The sequence below is a fragment of the Malaya genurostris genome, chromosome 3, assembly GCF_030247185.1.
Source record: "Malaya genurostris strain Urasoe2022 chromosome 3, Malgen_1.1, whole genome shotgun sequence".
Taxonomy (NCBI): Eukaryota; Metazoa; Arthropoda; class Insecta; order Diptera; family Culicidae; genus Malaya; species Malaya genurostris.
Window position 1 is genome coordinate 15,230,018 of NC_080572.1, and position 22,841 is coordinate 15,252,858.

At 36.1% G+C, this 22,841-nt stretch overlaps 1 protein-coding gene across 5 annotated transcripts in view; it reads right to left on the reverse strand.

Moving 5' to 3' along the window:
- LOC131439058 (orexin receptor type 2-like) overlaps positions 1–22,841 on the reverse strand; it is a 335,326-nt gene that overhangs the window by 101,493 nt on the left and 210,992 nt on the right. For all 5 annotated transcript variants that reach the window (XM_058609588.1, XM_058609590.1, XM_058609591.1 and 2 more), the window contains one exon: positions 14,648–14,842. In XM_058609588.1, the coding sequence (XP_058465571.1) occupies positions 14,648–14,842 (195 nt within the window). The remainder of the gene's footprint in view (positions 1–14,647; positions 14,843–22,841) is intronic.

Sequence of the window (22,841 nt, forward strand, 5' to 3'; positions counted from 1 at the left end):
CGATGTTCTTATTTGACCTGTGTAGTGTGCTAAGAAAGCTACAGTATATCAGGTTAGGGGTAAAAGAAGCAAAATCTAAAAAATTGAAATCCACTCAATTTTGATTGCTTTCCGTGACGATTTATCCGATTGAAGTAAAATCCTCGAAGGATAATCTCAGGTATGAGTTCGTAAATAGATTTCGCACATATAACTAAATTTTACTATATAATGCACGCTAAACTGATACCGAAGTCCGTTAGGTCACACGAAACAAAGTGAAATTGACTACTATGACAAAGGGTTACTATTTAACCATTTACGGGCAAAATCGATCGGTACTCAAAGCTAAAAGAAGATCTTATAACCCGTGATAAAGTAAACACACGAACAATATCGGCTGCACACTCCGGGACTCCTTTCACTACCCCAGTAAATGGTTTCTTTAGTCTTAAAGTTGCGAGCGGTTACGATTATTCATATTTTACGAGGCTATGTCTTGTAACGCTTTTGCGTTACAATTGAAATCCGCTCCTGTCCGCCCAGCGAACGTGCAACTGGTGAATCTACATAAATCGTGAAAATGTGGGAGTTCAGCAACGTGGGTCGTACTTCAGTACAGATCACAAAAGAAGCATACAGCAGCTGCTGCGCGGAACAATCGAATGAAATGGAACGCAGCGAAATATAAAGTGTTCTAAAATATGTACATGATTCATTCAGCATACAATTTTCCTTCAGCTGTGCACAGTCGCGTATCAAAAATATGGCTTTGGGTTAGCAGAGTTTGTCTTCTCGGTGATAGGGAGAATCCAAAATACATGAACTATGGCAGAGTGGATTTATCACCCCAGGACCTTATCTATGCAATATATATGCTTCGCACTTTTAAGTGTGTAAAAGCAGCATGGATGACCACATCTTTCCGTTCGTCATAGTTTCAAGAATCAGGAGATGACAACGAATGTTGTTTGTGAATGCTGCAGGAGTTTTTTCGGTTTCATCATACTTTCCTACTTCGATTTGAACAAAACTTCGCACCCGTCTTCAGCACAACAAACCGTTTGTTTTGCACGGATAGAGACATTTGACTCAAGACTGATTCTTGAAAAGGGTGAATGTATTTTTGTCAGCATTATTTTCCAAACATGAGAACTTTTTTTTGTGTCCTGGAAGTTGAAGTAAATCAATCGTCAACTCTAATAAAACTATGCGCTGACAAAAATGTGGAATACTTCTTAAATAAACAGAAAATTAAACTCTGATCAAAGCTCTGACTGGAAATTGAAAACTCAACAATCTATATATTATTCGTGTGATTTGTGTGAATGCGATTACGGCACTTCATATCATCTTATATGTAACTTTTTCATTTTTATCAGAGATGGCTGCACCGATTTGTACAAACTTAGGCTCAAATGCAAGTCCTTATGGTCCCACAGGGTACTATTGAATTACATCCGGATCCGTCTTGGATTGAAACAGGTTTTTGTTTTGTTTTGTGTTGTTCCTTTTATCTTCATCTTTTCATTCGGAAAATGATGCAAAGCCATGGCAAGGTACAACTCTCCCAAATAACCAGGGGAACGTGTCATTTGAATGAATTTGTTCTGACTCCTGATAGAATCAGAAGTCAATTTTGGTAATTCCGACCCCTATTTAAGGTGTTTTTGGAACTGAAAATTGGGAAGCCGTGACAGGTTACGTAATTTTTTGCCCATATTTTCGATTATTCTAGAATCTCGTCTCTAAATTTGGAACTAATCGATTGGAAAGCATCGAAATTTTATACCGATTCAATTTAAATAGGAACACCAAACTTCCATTTACGATCTAAGCGGTTCGGTTCATGAATCGAGTTAGTAGGTAAAAAAAGTTTACGTTATTTGGAATTCACTTTGTAGAAAAGTGGACGTTATGGGAAATTTGGTAAAAAATTTTGTGTAAAGAATGTGGAAAACCTCAATCAAATGGATATTTTCGGAACGAATGTGAAGAGTATGTGAAGAAGTAGGTACGGCACTCGAAGTGTAACCAATTAAAAAGGCCATAAATTCAGTTTGGAAAATTACTTTTACTTAATTGAAAGTACAAAATGTGTAAAAATAATACAAAATCGCTTTCTCAAGTCATCAAGTCAAGGCAAAAGGTGGTCATATCGAGCAAAAGTGAATTGATTCTGAATTTTGTATTATTTTTACACATTTTGTACTTTGAATTAAGTAAAAGTAATTTTCCAAACTGAATTTATGGCCTTTTTAATTGGTTACACTTCGAGTGCCGGACCCTGTATAAGAATTTTTTTTGGGTCGTTTCAAATTCCTTAAGACCCTTACGATAAGGGGATTTTGAGGTGGTTCTGAAACCCAAGATGCCGACTTCCGGTTGATATTTTTCGGAACGGATTTGGTGAGTAGATGTCAGAAAACAATGTTTTAGGGGCGGGTAGGGTCTAACACATTTGAAAAAACATTTTTGACTATCTCATATAGAAAGGTTATGCAATCACTGTGAAAACCGACTTTTGAACAGAGGTCCGGAGGGCGGAGTGTCATATGCCATTCGACTTAGCTCGTCGAGTATACAAAATGTCTGTGTGTGTGTAACGTTTTTTTTGCACTAACTTTTCTCTGAGATGGCTGAACCGATTTTCACAAACTTAGATTCAAATGAAAGGTCTTGTCGTCCCATAGAAAAAATTCCTGAATATTATTTGGATCCGACTTCCGGTTCCGGAGTTTTGAGGTAAAATGTAAAAAAAAAAATGAAAATATGTGTTCTAACTTTTCTCATACGTAATTCCTGAATTTCATCCGGATCCGACTTCCTGATCCGGAAATATAGGGTAAAGTGAATTAAAAATTTTATACCATCACCAAACCGTGACAAGTTTTCTAAATCGGCCTCAAATCTTTTCCAATTGATAGTTTTTATCAGTATACGGTCAAACAAACCAATTTCGGTTATTCTTTTAAGAATCGACGAAAATAATTTGGAAGAATACCACAGTATTATATATGATAGTATGATTGATATGAGAAAGGCATCATTACACCACTAGGTGGATTAAAACAGGTTTTTTCATATATCATACATCTTTCTATAAGAAAATTGTCATGAGATCACTATTCAACATTTAATATTGATTAAAAGAATGAGCAATCTTCTTGATAATTAATTCTTAGTTAATGACTCTCGACACCCGCACTAAAGGAAGCAAACAACACGTCTCTTTGAAGTCACAATGAAAAGATCAGTAGAACATAACAGAATTCTGACAAAACTGCATCTCTTCGATACTTTTTAGAAGATTTCGTTGATTTAACTCGATTTAATTTGTTACGAAAATTCCGTTCAGTTATGAACTCGAAAGCCTCGAATTGCGGTGAATATCCGGTGGAAATATTCCATTAGTGTAATTAATAGAAAGTTTTCACGAGGTAGAGACTATTCAGATGAGTTGATTTGCACTACACGGGTGTCACGATTTCAGTGTTCGAGCTAACATATCAGCTTGCTTCGATAGTTTCTCCACGGAGAGGTAGGTTAGCAGTTTCATTGCACATTATTCTTCTCACAATAGATTCACTACTCCCTTTCGATGGATTCAACTAATCTTGTGGGTGTTGGGCGTTCTGCGGAAATTACTAGCACTCAAAAGATTGGGTGAGACACATTTGGGCTCCGGCTTTGTGACTAGGAAGGTTTATGTGATATCATGATAAGAAGGCTTCCTGTCAGATTGCCACGAGCGGTCTTGACGAGTCAATTATTCCTGCAGCATCGACATACCTGCCATTCGGGTTGAAAAGGAAAAGATAGTATGCCCGTGCAAGAAACAATTTTGTGCTGGAAGATAACGTACACGAAGCAAAAGTACAATTGACGCACGGAATCCCTCGCGATCGCAATATCGATTAAAGTTTTGATTTTTTTTTAAATTTATTCACCATTCGTGATTTTTTTTTCTAAGTTACGATAAACTTAATATTACAAAGTTTCATACAATTCAAAAAAAATGCTTTAGTATACTTTAAATATAAAATAGTCCCTCATCAAACAGCGTCAATAACATAGATAAACGTTTAAACATGTTTGCTTCTAAAGCGAATTAAAACGTCTTACTATAATTGAATATTGGGCTAGTTGAACATAATAAATTACGTGTAGATTCATTTACAAAGATCCGCGGAATGTGATGCGGGATATGTCATGAATATGAAATCATAGAGTAAGGGCCCCAGTAGCCATCTGATGTACGAAAACCGTTAGTTAAAGTGAAATCGACCGTCTCTGTTCGATAGATTGACCTTAAGGATAAGATGAAAATAGGTGCCTTCGCTTCGATTTTTTGCTATAACAATAGTGTAAGGATTTTCTAACTAGGATTTTCTAACTAGTTTTTCTACGGTATTGTTTCTTAGATCCGAAGCAAATATATTGTATCCGATTTTATCATAATAACTTGACTAAAATTCGAATAATGGGCAGATAATTGATTACCAACTTCAGTAATGAGATGACTATTGATACAATAGCTTAACATAGTCATAGTTACGGCGTACACAGAGACTAGACGTTTGTTACTTCGGTTTAACTAATCATTGAACTGAAATTGACAGGAATTCGTTTACGTTTGCTGTCATTTTATTTCTGTAACACATGTCTAAGACCTAAATATTTATATAGCACAACAATCCATAAGATTTGTGATGATAGATACCATATATTCTGAGATCATTTTCATTCCTACTTACGACAATTCACTGCATAGAGTAGTACAGCCAATTCGTGGAGACGAAAAAAATCTTCTAAATTTAGAAGTCATATTAGTAGATGGTCAAACAAATTTAGTTTGGCTATACATGTTTCGAATTTAGGTTCCGGAAGCAGTGGTCTGAAATTTCAAAATGAAACTCCCATAAATTTCTCAGGGATAAATTAATATTTGAGTACGAATAATAGTACAAGGAAGCCAAATCAGGTGAACGAGGGTGATGCCCAAATAATTGAAACCTAAACCTTTGATTTTAACCATGGTAGCAATACTCATGTAAGGCCAGTTCACAGTGATTGCGGTCTTCAATCGCTTCATTAATGCACACTAACACTGGCTACTATGCCGATCCCAGAAAACCGACATTGTGATCTTTCCGTGCCATTGAGGCGCCCTTCGAGGCACTCGTGCCGCTTCGAAACACTCGTGCTGACTTCAGTCTATTGTCGGGTAATCATTCTATTTTCTGGCGTATAACAATGGATTCAGCCAAACATGTACTCGAAGTGCGCTTGCGTTCGTCCTTCTAGCCTTAAATAAGTATGTGTGGGATCCAGCGGCAGGATATCTTTCTCATCTGCAAAATCTTGCTTAATTAAGCCATGCTCACGCACTTTCTCTTTCCGGTCGTCCAGTACAATTTCATGTATTATTGTTATTATCATTTATTCTATCCCGGTTTCATGTCTCATTTGATGTAGTTCTGACTCTGTTCTGCTTCGTAAGATCTGCGGCTGCGTGCTTTATCGGTAGTGGAGATTTGACCATTACATAACTCTCAAAACCTCTATCTCGGTGTAATCTACAGGATCAACAGCGCCATAATATTTCTGATTTCGGGATGAGCCAGGGCCCTTTGCCCCCACCCCCTCTGGGTAGCAATGTCTTGGTATTACATTCCTTTTGTGGAATTTGGCCTTCAACAGACTTCGCAGCCGATTTATAGCGTACAGGATCATTGCATGGCTAATACTACGATCCTACTGACACTAAGAATCCTTCCAGGTCGGGACTCGAGCATATGACCACTGGCTTGTAGGACCAGCGCCTTATGCATTGAACCGCCAACCCGGCTCAACAACCCTTCTGGGTGCTAACATTTAAAATATTGAAACAGTTGAATCCTTTGAAATAACATTTCAATTTACTGAATACCCTCATATTATTAAAATAACTTACGATTCCTTCATGGATAGAATTAAACAATTAATTCACTTGAATAATATTTATGCTCATTTTCCTTCAAAATGAGATACAAGTTTTAGTTTCGATAAAATATGTCATCGAGCTAATTTTGATCAGTATATTCCATGTCGTTGTAGGATCATTTCTAGTCATTTCATAATTCTGAAATTTCCAGTCGATTTTACAAAGTGTTATATGTTGAAATTGGGATGCGAACACTCTTGTAACGCTTTTTAATACGTATAGCTTACAAAAAGTAACCCATGTAACACTTCCTAACACACAAAACTTACAAAAGAGTAACGGATGTAACACCTCGTAACGCTTGTATCTTTTTTTAAATGTAACACATGTAACGATTTATATATATTTCTGATATTACATCTTTTAAGATTTTATCTGATCAACAATTCTTCTCCATGTAACTCGATCCATGGCTGCTTGCCTCCAACCACGTCGGCGTAACGATTTATAACACCTAAAACGTACAAAAAAAGTTATGCATGTAACGATTTCTAACGTCTATAATTTACAAAAAAAGTAACGCATGTAATATCCCGTAACGCTTTAAACTTATTTAAAGTAACGAATGTACGCTTCGTAACGCCTCTAACTTACAAAAAAGTAACGCATGTAACACTTCATAACGCCTGTAATTCACAAAAGAGTAACGCACGTAACGCCCACAACTCACAAAATACTAACGCATGTCACGTTTCGTAACGCCTGTAACTTTCAAAGAGTAACACTTCGTAACGCCTGTAATTTACAAAAGGTCGCTTCGTAACGCATAAAACTTACTAAAAGTTAACTAATGCTTGTAACGCTTCGTAACGTTTATATCTCATAAAAAGTAACGTATGTAACACTTGTAATTTACAAACGAGTACGCTTCGCAACGTTCTTACTCACAAAAAAGTAACGCTTCGTTACGTCTATAACTTCTACAAAAACTAACGCATATAATGCTTCGTAACATCTATGACTTACTGAAAGGTAACACTTCATAACGCTCCGAAACGCCTATAACTTACTTAAACGTAACGGATGTAACGCTTCGTAAAGCCTATGTCTCACCAAAAAGTAATACATGTAACGCTTCGTAACGCCAATAATTAACAAAACATTAACATTATCAAAATGCCGTTTTTAGTAATAAAACTCGGTTATCTTGGGAACATTGTTCATGAAAGAAGCCAAAAACGAAAAAACTTTCGATTATTAGGAAAGCAAAAAGGTCTATTACGGAAGTAAAATTATTTTTTGGGTTAAATAAATTATTATTATAAATTAAATACTCAAAATTGCACCATTTGAACAATGTTTTGAGAGATAATGTTAAATATGAGAGGAATGAGAATTGTAGCAAAGCTTTTGAAGATAGTAAGAGATTATGATTGGCTACTAAATTTTTGAAGCTCTATGATCCAACGAAGCCTTTGGTAATTGTGCAAATGTTTCAAGTTATTGTTTAGAGGAAGTAATTGTTCTCGTCGTTTTCATTAAATAATCCACAAAAAGATTATTCTATTCACAATCTAGAAGCTTTAGCTCTAGTGTGTACCATAAAAATTCCGGTATATTTGTACGAACGGAGGGTATACACAAATCAAAAGCCACTTATTGGTATTTTGAGAAAAGAAAAAAAGGCAATATTCGTTATTAGACAACTGCGTTACTTTTTGGAACTTTGTGATTTTGAGTCTAATTGCAGGAAAATAGGTAATGTAGATTTCCTACATAGGTTACAACAAATTTGGACACGGAATAGATTAGAGGAGTTAATTTCAACAATAATTTCACTACTGATAGTGTTAAAATTATTTTCAAGACAAAGAATGATAATTTTCTGCAGTATATTATTAAATTCATGCGAAATGATTGACAAATACGTATTGACAAACACTTTGTTATTTTTTTGAAGTTAATACTGTGTACGTCTTATTTGACAAAATCGCTTTGTGGAAGAATGGGTAGATCTTAATCGTGAATGTCTCGAGTTGCACTTAACGCAACAATTTAATTCTTTCTCCATGCTATCAGAAGTATGATCAGCATTTTATGATTAAATTTCCAATAGTGTGAGATAACCATTAATAACTCAAAAATTTGGTTTTCTCAATGTTTTGGAAACAATGAGGAAAATTCATCCCGCTTGATGTTTTTGTTAAACCCGCGGTGGTTTTGAGTTCGAAAAAGATTGGAAAAAAGTGTCAAAACTTGTCGCCAAGAAGTCTGCACGGCATTTAATGAGGAACGTTCGCAAGAAGGTGCAAAGGTGAAAACTGAATCAGGACTCGGGAACTAGATTCAGAACCTAGATTATGGTCCACATCAATTCTGTACATAATTCAGTTTAAGATTACATGTTCAGAACTGAGTGCCAATTCAGAATTCAAGTTTAGAATTCAGTTGTAGAACTGTATTCAGAATGCGGATTCTGAAAATGAGATCAGTTGCATAGCTATAGAAATAAGTTCTTGCCCTGAATTCTTGATCTGGATTCCGAACCTAAATTTTGACCTTGAATTCTGAGCCATCCCAGATTTCAAGTTTAGTTCTTGAATCCAGTTCTAGAACTCAGTCCTGCTCCAGAATTTTAGTTTTTATTTAGATTAATAAATGATGGAAAAAAGTTGTCAATAGTTGTTCATTTCAGAACCATTAAAATATTCCCTAAGGATTATGCGAAGTTTACCTCTAACATACCAAGATGCACCGTTATAATTCGGGAAGCGAAACAGTGAAAGTGGCAAAATGCACGCAAGCTACTAACACGAACGATTATGTGTAACTGAAACTTTGAAAGAGTATGCATCTTTTTCTCGTATTCCTTCCGTTTTGCCCTTCCAGAAAATTTATTGGAGTGACCATGCCCTTGGCAACTGGAATAAATATTTGAAAATTTGCTAGTAATATCTAATGATTTTTTCTGTTATCCCCGTAATTTGTCTCCGTAATCGTTCATATTTCTGAACTAAGTTACTGAAATTTTTGAAATAATTTACTGTAATGTAAAATGTGCTATGCTTTAGCACTTTCGAATATTGGTTATCACTGGAATAGTGAGGAAAATTTTTGTGATCGTATCACAATATTCAAAAGAGAAACTAAAATTGGTTGCTGTTTATTTGCTTTAGCCTCTCCGTTCACTTTATAAAAATATTTTATATATTGCCACATTTAATGATCGGTAGTAATATTTTTTTGTGCATACAGGTTCTCTGGGCTACGGTTAGATAGTCGGTTTTGACAGTGATTGCATATCCTGAGAAGGGCAAAAGAGATTCGGTTCTTTAGAACCAATTACAGTTTGTTCAATCGCCTGCAACCATCCACAAATGAACTTCTCTGGTATCAAAACCATGCATCCTCGCGGGCACTACGAGGATAAATCCTTGAATCCAAGATAATGTTTCTGTTGCTGTGGACGGAAATTACATGGCAGCTGAAAACGACCTGTCTGCACCGGGTGAAAGCGTATCTGCTTTCTCTGGACAAACACTGCTTCCAATCCTATAGTAGTCACCCAACAGTCACTGGATTATCCTCACATTGGTTTAAGGCAGAGCCATATGAAACCGTAAATTGCACTTATCTGGTTGTTTTCCTTGTTACTTTCTGCTAAGAGTTGAATTTCGTTTTTCAAACTGCTTGGGATATCTACGCTTTTTCATATGCTGCTGTTACGATCCAAACAAAAAGTAACTGTTGCAAAAGTGACCCGTTAAATCCTACTAGGACGGTGAGGAAGCACTGAGCCGGGGACTCGTGCTTCCTTTCCTTGTAATAATGGATTTTGTCGGGGAAACTTCGAACTGAAAAAATCACAATCTCCCTAGGCAGCAATTAAAAGCGGGCAACTGAAATTGTCCTTTTTGAAGTTGTCGTTTGCTGCAGCTGGCAGCACCCAAATGAATGCTGACATTGGAAATCAATTCACCATACCATTATCAGTATAGGGTGTGACAAATTCTGAACGAAGATTTTCTAATTCCGAATTTCTAGGGTCGACAATGAACGTTTTTTGGGTGCCTCTGAGCAAAGGTTCAATATTACATTCCGTTTCATTTATCGACAGTGCGTTGTGTATGTGCACCGACTTTTGCTGGCTTGTGATGGCGGACGGAGAACAGTTTGAAGCAACTAAATGAAACCCAATTTGTGTAGTTGTTAGATTGGCCTGACTAGCGGTAGAAACAAACACAAATTCAATTCGAACTCTAATTACTCTCAAGAGACTTTTGATGGTCGTCTCCTGATGAGAGCTTAATGCGCTCTGTTTCACTATTTCGTGGCCGGGAGAAGAACGATGATGTCAAATGTGAATTGAAGATTTTACTAAGTGCTGTAAATTTAATGAAGTGGAAGGTTTTTTTTAACGTGCAAACTACTATTCATGCGATTTGAAGATCTAATGATATATTTAGCAATTTGTTGTCTATCCATAGTAGCAGTACTCAATACGATGATAAACTTGCACTGGATCTTTAATTGATATGCTAGATTGACTGGACTAAGCTAATGTATGATATATCATATGAGGAAAATAGAAATAAAACATTGATTTAATTTTTGTGTGTCATAATGAAGTCGATAGCTTCAGAGGTGGTTGGGAGCTCATTCCGTCCGCGCCCCATATCGTCTGTTTTTAGGCGATCCGTCAGCAATGCCATCATTGAAAATGTTCCACCAAATTAATGTTTTTTTACTTTGTAAACTCCTTCTGAAAATTTAAATAATAATATGAATTCAATATACTGATGCATGTTTCAGGTCGTCTGTAAAGAGATTCGATAGTAACAACTTGTATCAGCCATGAGCCGCTGATAGAGTCCACACACAAAGGAATGTAAATTTACGCCTCAATAGATGTGCACAAAAGGAGCATAGCAACTTACTTAAATTTATAATTTAAAGCATGCGAAAATGAATCATAACATTAACTTTACGAATAATTTAGCACAATTTGACATCGAAACAGACACAAAATTTGTTTAATGTTAATAGATATTCAGCGTTTAAATTGTAATAAGCAGTCTTTCGTATATAAATAATATTTCTAGAAAACTGGATTCGATAAACTATTGCATTGTTTGATTAATAGTTCATAAGCAAATGCCCGTATTACGCTGAATCATTGTAAAAACCCTGTTTTAATCCACCCAGTGGTGAAATGATGCCTTTCTCATATTACTCATAACATCAAAAATTTTACTGTGGAATTCGCAAAACAACTGTTCATTGAATAGAAATAGGAAAGTTTGTTCGGACTTAATCTAACAAACTCTACAAATCCTGTTTACCCTGTAGTTCCGGAGCCGGAAGTAGTATTTACAACAAATTTAGGAATTCTGTATGAAACTGTAAGACTTTTCATTTGAACCTATAAATTTGTGAAAATCGATTTGGCCATCATGAAGGAAAGTGAGTGAGACCCTTTTGTAGTTTTTAATCACCATTTCCAATTCTTCCGAAACCGGATTCAGAAGACCGGTATAGCCGAAGTTGGTTTGTTTGCCAGCAACAGATATGACCTAAAAAATCGAACAGTTAAACCTAGACTTATTATCTCATGCTCTATTTCGATTAAATCAATTAAACGAAATCTAACAAACGAAGCGAACTTGCGTTTGCATATGTGAGTAAAGCTAAACAGCATGAATCAGCAGCATAAAACATGTAGCAGGATTATTACTTTTAATATTATTATTGACATCATTACACCACTGGTACGGTATTACTGCACTGCCAAGTTGAAAATTTCATATATTTTTAAATAAATTTGAATTCATTGATATTCGTTTATTCTTTCGGCCGTACGGTTTATAAAATAGCTATATTTTTTATCTTTTACCAATATTACACACTAGTAGCAGACATCCGTAACCGTTTCGATTTCTTCATAGCGTGTACGAAATTGAACACAGCACTACTTTTCTACACTACTGTCGGTGCTTCCGGAACAGGAAAAAGGAGAACCAGTAGTTCTGAAATAAGTTTTTATGCCCACAAAATAACAAGCTCTACAAACGAGAAGAATTTATGAGATTTGCACCTGTTTTTGACAATCGTTTGTGAAAAAATACTAACGAAATTCATTATTTTCCACTTATCACGCTTTAGTTCCGGAACCGGAAGTAAGATCTGAATAAAATGCTCTAGATTTTTTCAGGAAACGCTAAGGCCTTTTATTTGAATCTTAGTTTGTGAAAATCGGTTGAGCTGTTTCAGAGAAAATTGAATGCACATTCGTCATTTGGGGGTTTGATACCTCGTGGGTGTGCACATGACTTATTTCTTGTTTTTACGTTTCGATTTCGACTCATCAGTGCATCAGCAGATTATGTTGAATGTAAAAACAATGAATGCACATTTTTCGCTAATTTGCACATATTACCATGTAACTTCGGAACCGGAAGTCGGATCCAAATGAAGTTCAATAGCAGGCTATGGGACCATCAGACCTTTTATTTGAATCTCGGTTAGTGAAAATCGGTTCAGCCATTCCTGGAAAAAAGTAAGTGCATATTTTTTTCCTTTTTTGTTGTGCATATCATCCTATATCTCCGGAACCGGAAGTCAGATCAGGATGAAATTCAATAGCGGACTATGGGACCATGGGACCTGATCTTAGTTTGTGAAAATCGGTTCAGCCATCTCTGAGAAAAGTGAGTGCATATTTTTGTTACACACACACACAGAGAGAGAGAGAGAGAGAGATATTTGCTCAGTTCATCGAGCTGAGTCGAATGGTATATGACATTCGGCCCTCCGGGCCTCGGTTGAAAATGTCGGTTTTCACAGTGATTGCATAGCCTTTGTATATTATGAATTTATATTTACATTTACATTTTACAGGTGACGCAAAACCACGTATAACACAGTTCATGAAAACGTTATTCGTAAAATAACTTAAATTATTTAAAAAAATAGTTTTGGATATCACATATTTAGTAAAAAGTCTACATTAACTCATAGCCAGACGCGTATACCGGGGGTGTTTTAGGGGTTCAAACCCCCTCAGAAACTCAAAAAACTAATTAAGTCAATTACAGAATGAATGATTTTCAACAAACGACTTTATAACCAACAATTTTTCAATCAAATCATAATGAGCCAACATCCTCTGATATCGATATCAATTTGGAAACATACGGTCAAATTGTAGTTTTGACACAAACGCCGGCCAAAAACTACAGGCATTTTAAATGGACAATGTTCTTTCGGTGTAAAATGATTCACGGAAAGAATTTAACTGGATTGGCGTTTCCAAAATAGCAAAAGTCAATTCAATCGGTTGTCAAATATCAAATAATCAATAAAAAATAAAATATGGCGCACCCTGTATACACTTTTTCATCGAAATACCATGTTGTGGCTGAAGTACAGACTAACATTATTATATTTTGTGTATGTATATAACAAAAATATGCATTCATGTGTCTCGGAGACGGCTGAACTGATTTTCACAAACATAGATTCAAATGAAAGGTCTTATGGTCCCATAGCCTGCTATTGAATTTTATTTGGATCCGGCTTCCTATTCCGGAACTACAGGATAATATATGAAAATTAAAAAAAATATGTGCAATCATTTTTCTCGGAAACGGCTTAATCGATTTTCACAAACTAAGACTCATATTAATGGTCTTACAGTTTACTAAAAATTTCTAGAAAATTTTATCCGGATCCAACTTCCGGTTTCGGAACTAAAATGTGATAAGTGAAACATTACCACTGGGCTCGAAACTATTCCAATCGTTATGGGGAACGGGTGTAGCGTGATGTATTCGATTCCCAACCCCGCACATAGGGTCAGAAAGTTTTTCTGGTTCAAAGAGGCAAATGATCTTAAGGTTAAGACCTTTATAATAGAAACACAAAATAAAATTCAACCGTCAGTCATTGTTAGTAGACGGCCTATTAAACTAATTCCGGTTATCCAGGCACCCGATTTTAGGTTCCGGAAGCATCGAAAACAGAGTTTTAAATACTCCAAACTGAAACTCAAACTATTTTCTCAGAGATGGTTAGGCCGATAAGGTTTAAGTAGAAGGTCCTTTAATTCCAAATGACATTCCTGAAATTCATCTGGATTCGATTTCGGTTCCGGAACTACTAGGCCAAGCGTTAAAAAATGTATAGCGCCACTTAAAGCGACAAAGAGAAAGAGGGAAAAGCTCCTAACTAGGTTCGAAACTGGTCCAATTTGTAGGTCATGTTGGTTGCTGGCCATACGAACAATTTTGGCTATTCCGGTCATCGAATTTAGGTTTTGGAAGTATTTAAAATAGTGGTCAAAAACTGCTAAGAGGATCTACCTTTCGTTTCGTCAAGATGGTCTAGTCTTACGGTTCCATACAGAATCCTTGAATTCATTGTGGATAATACTTCCAGTTCCGGAACTACAGGGTGTTTTGATTTGTAGATTTTGTTTCTATTTAATGAACGGTTGTTCTTAGAACTCCACAGTAGTATTTATGATGGTATGAGTAATATGAAAAAAGAGTCACATCACCACTAGGTGGATTAAAAATCTTTTTTCAAAGGAACTGCTGCATAAATTATTTTATCGTGAACAAGTATGCAGACAGAAAGAACATTTTCTTTATTTCAGAATTCAATGTCCAAACAATTCCTTTTAGCTTAGTTTGAAAGTTTCCGAATTGTTTGCACTGACTACCATCATTTGCACGCACTCACCTGAAAGTAGATGATGACCTTGCACATGGTTTGGCCCAGGAACCATGTTTCGGTTACATCCCAAACGACGGTCGGCGGCAAGCAGCACAGTATTACGAAGAAATCCGCCACCGCTAGATTTACGATGAAGATGTTGGTTACCGTGCGCATCGTGTGATTAGTGTACACTGCGATGCAGACTAGCGCGTTGCCCACCTGGAAGATGGAAAGAAATGTAAATGCATGATAATTTAAAAAGAATGAATTTTGAAGCCCCATCTGATGAATTTCAGTAAAATTGACCAAAAGTTACACAACTCGAAGAAAGAATTGATTCATCACTATATTTCACCTTCAATTGGTTTATTGTATTTCCAAACTTCTATCAAAAAAAAATCACACCTCTCGTTGGCATGTTTAATAATACCATTTCTCATTCTTCATGTAAATTCGGCCAATCCTGTCTACTTATTCTATTTCCAATCACTCAAATGTTCAACGGGAGCGAATACCTGTGTTAATGGAGCGGCTTGTCTACCTTCAATATCCTTCCGCTGGAATGGAACGAAGCATGCATACCGTGCAATGGGCCATCGTTGAAATATTAAGGTTTTTCCCGTGTCAGCATCGAAAGCGTGCTCAAGGGGCTACGAAGGAGTTGGGTCTGTGATTACGCAGCCCATACTCGAGGGTGGGATTTGACCTCGTCCAGGATCGTAATCCTATTGCTTTACAACGTTTGTTCACTTCGAGGTGCGGTTGGTTTTGTTTGGCTCTTTCGCTCGAAACATTCCGTGGTCCATGTCTAGCAGGCATGGCAGTGAACGTGGCGATAAGAAAATTTATTGCGAAAATAGGAAAATTTTACCTACGAGCTATTATCCATTTCAGCAAATCGGTACATTGATGTAAGTGGTCTGTTTGATTTTTGAATATATTTATGTTTGTTTTCTGTCATTTCACTGAGTTGTAGTTCCCGAGAGATTCGTTTTGATTGGATTTATTCGAAATCCAATAAAATCACCAACAGTGACGAAGTGTTTGTTCGTCGCAGGTTCATGGATGTTTCGAACATGTAAATTTAATTATATTCCAATGTCTATCATATAAACTTTTTTGTTATAACGAAGTTTGATTGAATTTCGAACATACAGAACTTGCAGATAAAGTAAATAATGAAAATTTAACTCGGTTAACAAAAGATTCACAACTTCAACCGAATGAGTTATAGTCTATTATAACATAGAAACCCATCAAAATAAAACATAAGTATATTTGCACCTTTTTACATAATGATTTGCGCTATGGTGTGATACAAATTGACCAGTGCCGGACGCTAATTTACCAAGTTTAAATTATAGTCAGTATCTTTGAAGGGACGCAAAAGTTTTATAAGAATTCTTACCTTTCTGTGCCTTGTCATTTAATTAGGATCCCAGATTACGTCATTAGGCAATTCATTTTCATTGCTTCTGTTTTACCTTCTGCACGATGGTGTTCCATTTTATCCATTCCGTTCTCCCGCGTCAGCCTTCCCGTATTTAACGGGGGCGCTTTATGGAACAGTTTCAGAGCTGTACGACGTCGTGTAAACACAGAAAGATGGAATTTTGACGTGAATACATCTTACTTCACTATGGGGCGCCTTTTCAAAATTTACTCTGTACAAGAATGGGCAGAACATAATCGTGAATAATAACATAATTTTTTCTCCATATTATTGGAAATATGTTCAGCAATTTATGATAAATCTGTAAACTTCGTAGCGCAATAATATTAGATTGAACGTAAATATATAAGTGATTAGTGAAAAAAAGCAGTGGTTCTCTACCTTTTTATATCCCGGCCCACAGGTTGGAAATAGCTGCTCTGTGATAAACAACATATTATTGTTTCTCAATTTATGGTAAAAATTTATAATATCGAAATCATAATTCACGACATAAACTCCTAGCGAATTAAGAGATAAATGCTCTAAAACATCCCGAAATGGTTGATATAATTTGGATCATGCCAGGGCCAATTAAAAACGTTTGGGTTCGAATATGCAGGTCATTTTGAAAAAAAAAAAAATACATACAAAATCTCCAAAATAAAAACACAAAAACATCCTTCGAAGGTTTCAAGCCATTATTCATGCTGAAAATGAATGAATTTGCTGAAGATGAATGTATTTGTCTGAAAGTAGCAATATTTGAAAAAAGTTTAGGGGACGGGTGTAGCGTGATGGGCCTTTCACGCAGCCCCCGCCTGGATTCGATTCCCAACCCCGCACATAGGGTCAGAAAGTTTTTCTGGTCCGAAGAGGTGAATATGACCTTTAGGTTAAAACCTCTACAATCGAAACAAAAAAGAAAGAAGTTTAGCTTACTCGTGACAGCGATTATGATCTTATGTAGGGCTATTGTACCAATAGTTATCTCATATTATTTTGACGATTACTCGACTTTCTTTGAATCAACGAATTGTTATTAAATCGAATAAATATCTTTGCTTCGACTCCAAAATGTTGAAAATTGAAGTTTTCTAAAATGTTTAGTTTGAACAAGCATAGAGCATATAATTCAGTGCCAGAATAAAATTCATCACGTATCGTGAACAACAGATCAGGGCCTTAGCTAGAGAGCCTCGAGGGCCCTGGGACAGCTAGTGAATTTGGGGCCCTCATACGGAAACCTGTTTTCAAATTTCACAGTACTCCTAGGCCTATAGAACGTTTGATTTTTCCGCGCATATGGCAGTTGCGAGCATTGTTCGATACCTCAATCGTTACGAATCAGCTGCTCACGTAAGGTGCTATTGGCAAATAAAAGTCAATCATTAGTCGTTTTTCTTAAAATAACAAATTAAAATTCATTGTTAAGAGTCGAATGTTTCATTGAAATGAACCAAATCCTAATAAAATTCAGGAAATTGTTCAATTTGAGTTACTTTGATGGGCCCCCAAAATCTTTGCCGAGGTAATCTGGTACCAGCTACACTCTTAGAAAAAATGAAATTTACGTTTGACTTAAATTCAAGTATGCCGTAATTTCTTCGGTGATGACACAATATTACATCTACTAACATGTAAACATATATTTTGCGTCTGTATCGATGTGAGTTTCAGCTAAAACAACTGTGAAGTTAATGATATGACTTATCTTTAAATGCCTTGTATTGTGAATGTAAGTAAATCGCGACGCTCCTTTTATGTGCATCTATAAGAATGTAACATTTTTAAGTGTGTACACACTTAAAAAAAATCCTGTGATTTTACATCTTACTAGATGTTCATAAATAGAGCGTCGCAGCTCACGCAAATTTACGTGGAAAAACATTTAATATTGTGTCTAAAACTCCATGACATGAAATTCATTGAAATAAAAAAAAATAGAATACTGATAGCAACCGCCGCGACTTCAACCAAGAATCATTGAATCGCAAGTACGTCTGTTAATCGACTGAGCCACAGAAGCATGCATCTGCTTGGCTTGTGAAAGGTGCATTCAAATTCATATAGTCGCACCTGTTAGCAGAACGCAAGTTACAGTCGAAACCAGTAAAATTCAAACTCATCTAACATTAAGTCATCACAAATAAAATTTTCCGTCATTTGACAAATTAGATCTTTATGAATTACATCGTTTGACGGATTAAGTCACCTGTAAAATTAAAATTTTTTTGGAGTGTACCGAAAAAAAATGGAATATATTTTTTTCCCTCGATCTCATATATACAGATATTTCAAATTTACATTTTTTTTGCACTTTTTCTTTGTTTTTTCCGGAATACCTCAAGGAAGCCATCTCGGTCCACTGATTTTCCTCCTTTATTTCAACGATGTGAATTACTCACTGAAAGGTCCACGACTATCTTTTGCTGATGACTTAAAGTTATCTAGAGTGCAGAGGATGCTTCATACCTTCAGCGTCAACTGACCATTTTTTCAAGGTGGTGCGAGATCAACCGAACGACTTTAAACATTAGCAAATGCTCTATTATCACATTCACTCGTAAGAAAGACCCTTTGCGGTTTGCTGAGCGCTTCACAAATATATACTGTTTGAAGTCGCTCTACTGCTCACTTGTTCGCTCAACACTCGAATACTGTTCGGTGATATGGAACCCTCACTATGTTAACGGTGTTCTCAGAATTGAATCAATCCAACGACGTTTCGTTCGTTTCGCTCTTCGCAAATTGCCCTGGAACAACTCTCATCAGCTGCCGAGCTACGAAAGCCGTGGGATGCTTATCGGGCTCGATACTTTGCAAGTGCGTCGTGACCTGTTCCGTGCAATGCTGATTGCCGATATCTTGACGAACAATATCGATTGCCCAGCACTTTTTAGTCAAATCAACATCAATGTTCGTTCCAGAGCTCTCCGCAACAACAACCTCCTCAGATTGCCTCTACGTTGTACTAACTACGAAATCAACGGTGCCGTAATTGGATTGCAACGAACCTTCAACGGTGTTTCTACGGGATTCGATTTTCATTTTTCCCGCAGCCGAATAAGAGAAAATTTTTTGAATATTCTTAGAAACAATTATTAGAACTTAAATTTTTCTGTTGATTAAATAAATAAATAAATAAATAAATAAACAAATAAATAAATAAATAAATAAATAAATAAATAAATAAATAAATAAATAAATAAATAAATAAATAAATAAATAAATAAATAAATAAATAAATAAATAAATAAATAAATAAATAAATAAATAAATAAATAAATAAATAAATAAATAAATAAATGAATAAATAAATAAATAAATAAATAAATAAATAAATAAATAAATAAATAAATAAATAAATAAATAAATAAATAAATAAATAAATAAATAAATAAATAAATAAATAAATAAATAAATAAATAAATAAATAAATAAATAAATAAATAAACAAATAAATAAATAAATAAATAACTGAATAAATAAATAAATAAATACCTTTCTTGTTTCTGTACAATCAAATAATGAAAATAAACCATTTTCTGGCGTTTCTAAAATTTCTTCCATAATTTCATCTTTTCACCAGAATTAAAAGACATATTTCCTGATTATTTCAATTACTGGATCACATTATTAGACTAATTGTTTGTTGGCCTTGGAATAAATCAGATCAAAATTCAAGTAGCACATTAAGTTGCTGCCCTATAATTTTATACTAATGTTGTTTTCGCTTGATGCCAAACCTAACCCAGTTTCCACCCTAACTGCTGTCAAACCGTTTGTTTGAAGCTAGTTTCAGACCTAGTTTAAACGTTGTTGAACTGAGAATCGAGTCAGTTTCGAGCTTTATTTTACCTTTTTGATATAGAAAGGTTATGTAATCACTTGAAAAACCGACTAGTCAAAAGTGGTGTGTGTGTATGTGTGTGTGTGTGAAATAATCGCATTAGATTTCTCGGAGATGTCTGAACCAATTTTGACAAATTAGATTCAAATGAAAGACCTTCCGGTCCCATACGCAGTTCCTGAATTTCATCCGGATCCGACTTCTGGCTCCGGAGTTATAGGGTAAAGTGTGTTCAATATTGTACAGCGTCACTTAAATCGGCGAAACAAAAACCATAATTTTTTTTATAAACTGGTCTGAAAACTACACAAATCGCTAGCCATTATTAGTAGGCAACTAAACAAACCGATTCCGGCTATCCTGGCTCCCGGTCTTCGGTTCCGGAAGCACCGGTAATAGTTGTCATATATTCCAAAATGGATCTCACTCACTTTTGTCAGCGATGGTTTGACCGATTTCCACAAACTTAGATTCAAATTTTTACTAACACAATGAAACACATTGTGTGACAAACCGTCGTGGGCAAAATGTGACAACTTCTCGTAACTTTACTTTTGCCGGTTCGGACAGTAAATGGCAAACGACCTTTGCCTTTACTTTCTGACATATCAGAGACTCGGATGACTCGTATCTTTAAGATGCCTAAGTTCGACTCCTCTGGTAGAAGGTAAAAGTTTAGATACGAGAAGCCTTCTGCTTACTTAAATGACCCTTGTCACGTCTCACTTTTCCGCACTTTATTCTTCACATCCTTGCTCTTCCTTGAGTACTATGGCTCTATGATTTCATATTCTTTCTCCTCTTATAATCTCTAGTTAGTTTGATATCGTTGAAATACCGAAAAAAGTTAGATTCAAATGAAAGGTCTCACGATCCCATACGGAATTCCTGAATTTCATTCGGATTCGACCTTCAGTTTCGGGGCTATAGGGTAAAGTGTGTTCAATATTGTACACCGTCACTTAAACCGGCAAAACGAAAACTGTAAAAAATTTCTAAACTGATCTCAAAACTACATAAATTGATAGCCGTTATAAGTAGGCAACTAAACAAACCGATTTGGGCTATCTTGGTTCCCGGTCTCCGGTTTCGGAAGCACCAGAAATAGTGATCATATATTCCAAAATGGATCTCACTCACTTTTCTCAGTGATGATTTGACCGATTTCCACAAACTTAGATTAAAATGAAAGGTCTCACGGTCTCATACGGAATTCCTGAATTGCATCCGGATCCGACTTCCAGTTCCGGATTTATAGGATAAAGTGTGTTCAATATTGTACACCGTCACTTAAACCGGCAAAACAAAAACCGTAAAAAAAATTCTGAAGAAGGCTAATGGTCCTACAAAAAATTACTGCATATTTTGGGATGCAAGTAGAGTTTGTACGTCATGTTAGTTGGTGACCGTACGAACCGACTTCGATTATGCCGGTTCTCGGGTGCTGGAAGTACATACAATAGTGAACCCATTTCGTTTTCTTAAGGATGAGCTACGCGAGCAAAGCACTGTTTCATTGTGTATGTTATACTAGTTAATGCACGTGCAGCGCCCTTAGCAAATTTCCCTTCGAACATGTTAGTATTGTGAATAAAATAGGGAGCCATGAAGGTATAATGACATTGCAAGAACAGCAACCTAGTCGTGAAGGAAAAACTCGTCACCTTTCAGGCAAGCCTTCATGTCAGCTTCAACATCGCAACTTGAACAAATTTATTGCTTGCCAAATGACTCAACAACGGAATGTATATAACTGTTCTAGAAACCCGCTGTAGGCATGAGAAAAAGTTCTGATATCGTTTACCAGATGATGGATTGTGAGTAATGTGGTTAGAAAAATAATAATATTGGAGACTCACCATACTAATGCTACTTCGCCCAACATCCTTAATTCCGAAATCCTCGCCTGTAGTCCTGGCGTGTCCTTGCTACTATAGCACGTATCGCTGTCACCACTTGCATAGCTTCCGGCCGAGCGGTGGCGGAAGAGGAATAACGAAGAGGATGTTTCTTTCAGTTCTATACGGAGTAATACTCTTCAATTCGGTTTCTCTATGTACTTGAGTTTAATATCACGAATTTCACCTTTTTTTTGAGTTTCAAATCTTTTTGTGATTTTCACACATTTACACCATTCCACACCGACTTTACATTAGAATTGGAACCTTTTAACTTTCACCGTAAATTCTGTGCAGTTATTCTACAACCATAGTATGTTGAGTTATTTCTTTAATTTGGCTCGTAGTTCTATTGCATACTCCACTAGTTTGTAAATCTATTCACAACACTTCATGGTGAACTCGTCGGATATATGTCTCCACATTTACTTGTTTACATTAATAAAAGAAGTTATTCTTCAACACGTACTTTTGTGTCACGAACAATGGCTGTGTCTAACTATTTTTCTTTTGCATGTGACTATCAAACCAGCACATGAAACTGTTAAATCTTCACTCATTACAGCAATCTTTCACTCAATTCTTTAGATGCCTTTCGAAATCTAATATATATCCCATTATAAACAATATTTCTTACTTGATTTTGAGGTCACTTGATACTCAAACCTCACCATGCACGCATATTTCTATGGCTACTGTATTATACTCCGAACTGAACTAACTCGAATACTCGAAGCAAAAATTACTTAATCTGTCTACGGGTCGATTCCCGAGACTCGCGCCTATCTACCGCACTCTGTGAAACTGAACTGCTAATTTGTCTACGGGCCGACGCCCGAGACCAACGGCTATTTACCGCGCACTCGTTAAAATTGAACTGGCTCTAACTCTTCCCAACTAGGGGTTTTTAATCTCCTAACATTTACTTTCGGGTGAAGCCCGAAGATTTTAGTACAAGCCGAGCTTGTGATTTCAAGTAGAAAGTTCATCCGACTTTCTCCCGAAGTTCTACCTAAAGTCGAGACCACTGTCGCT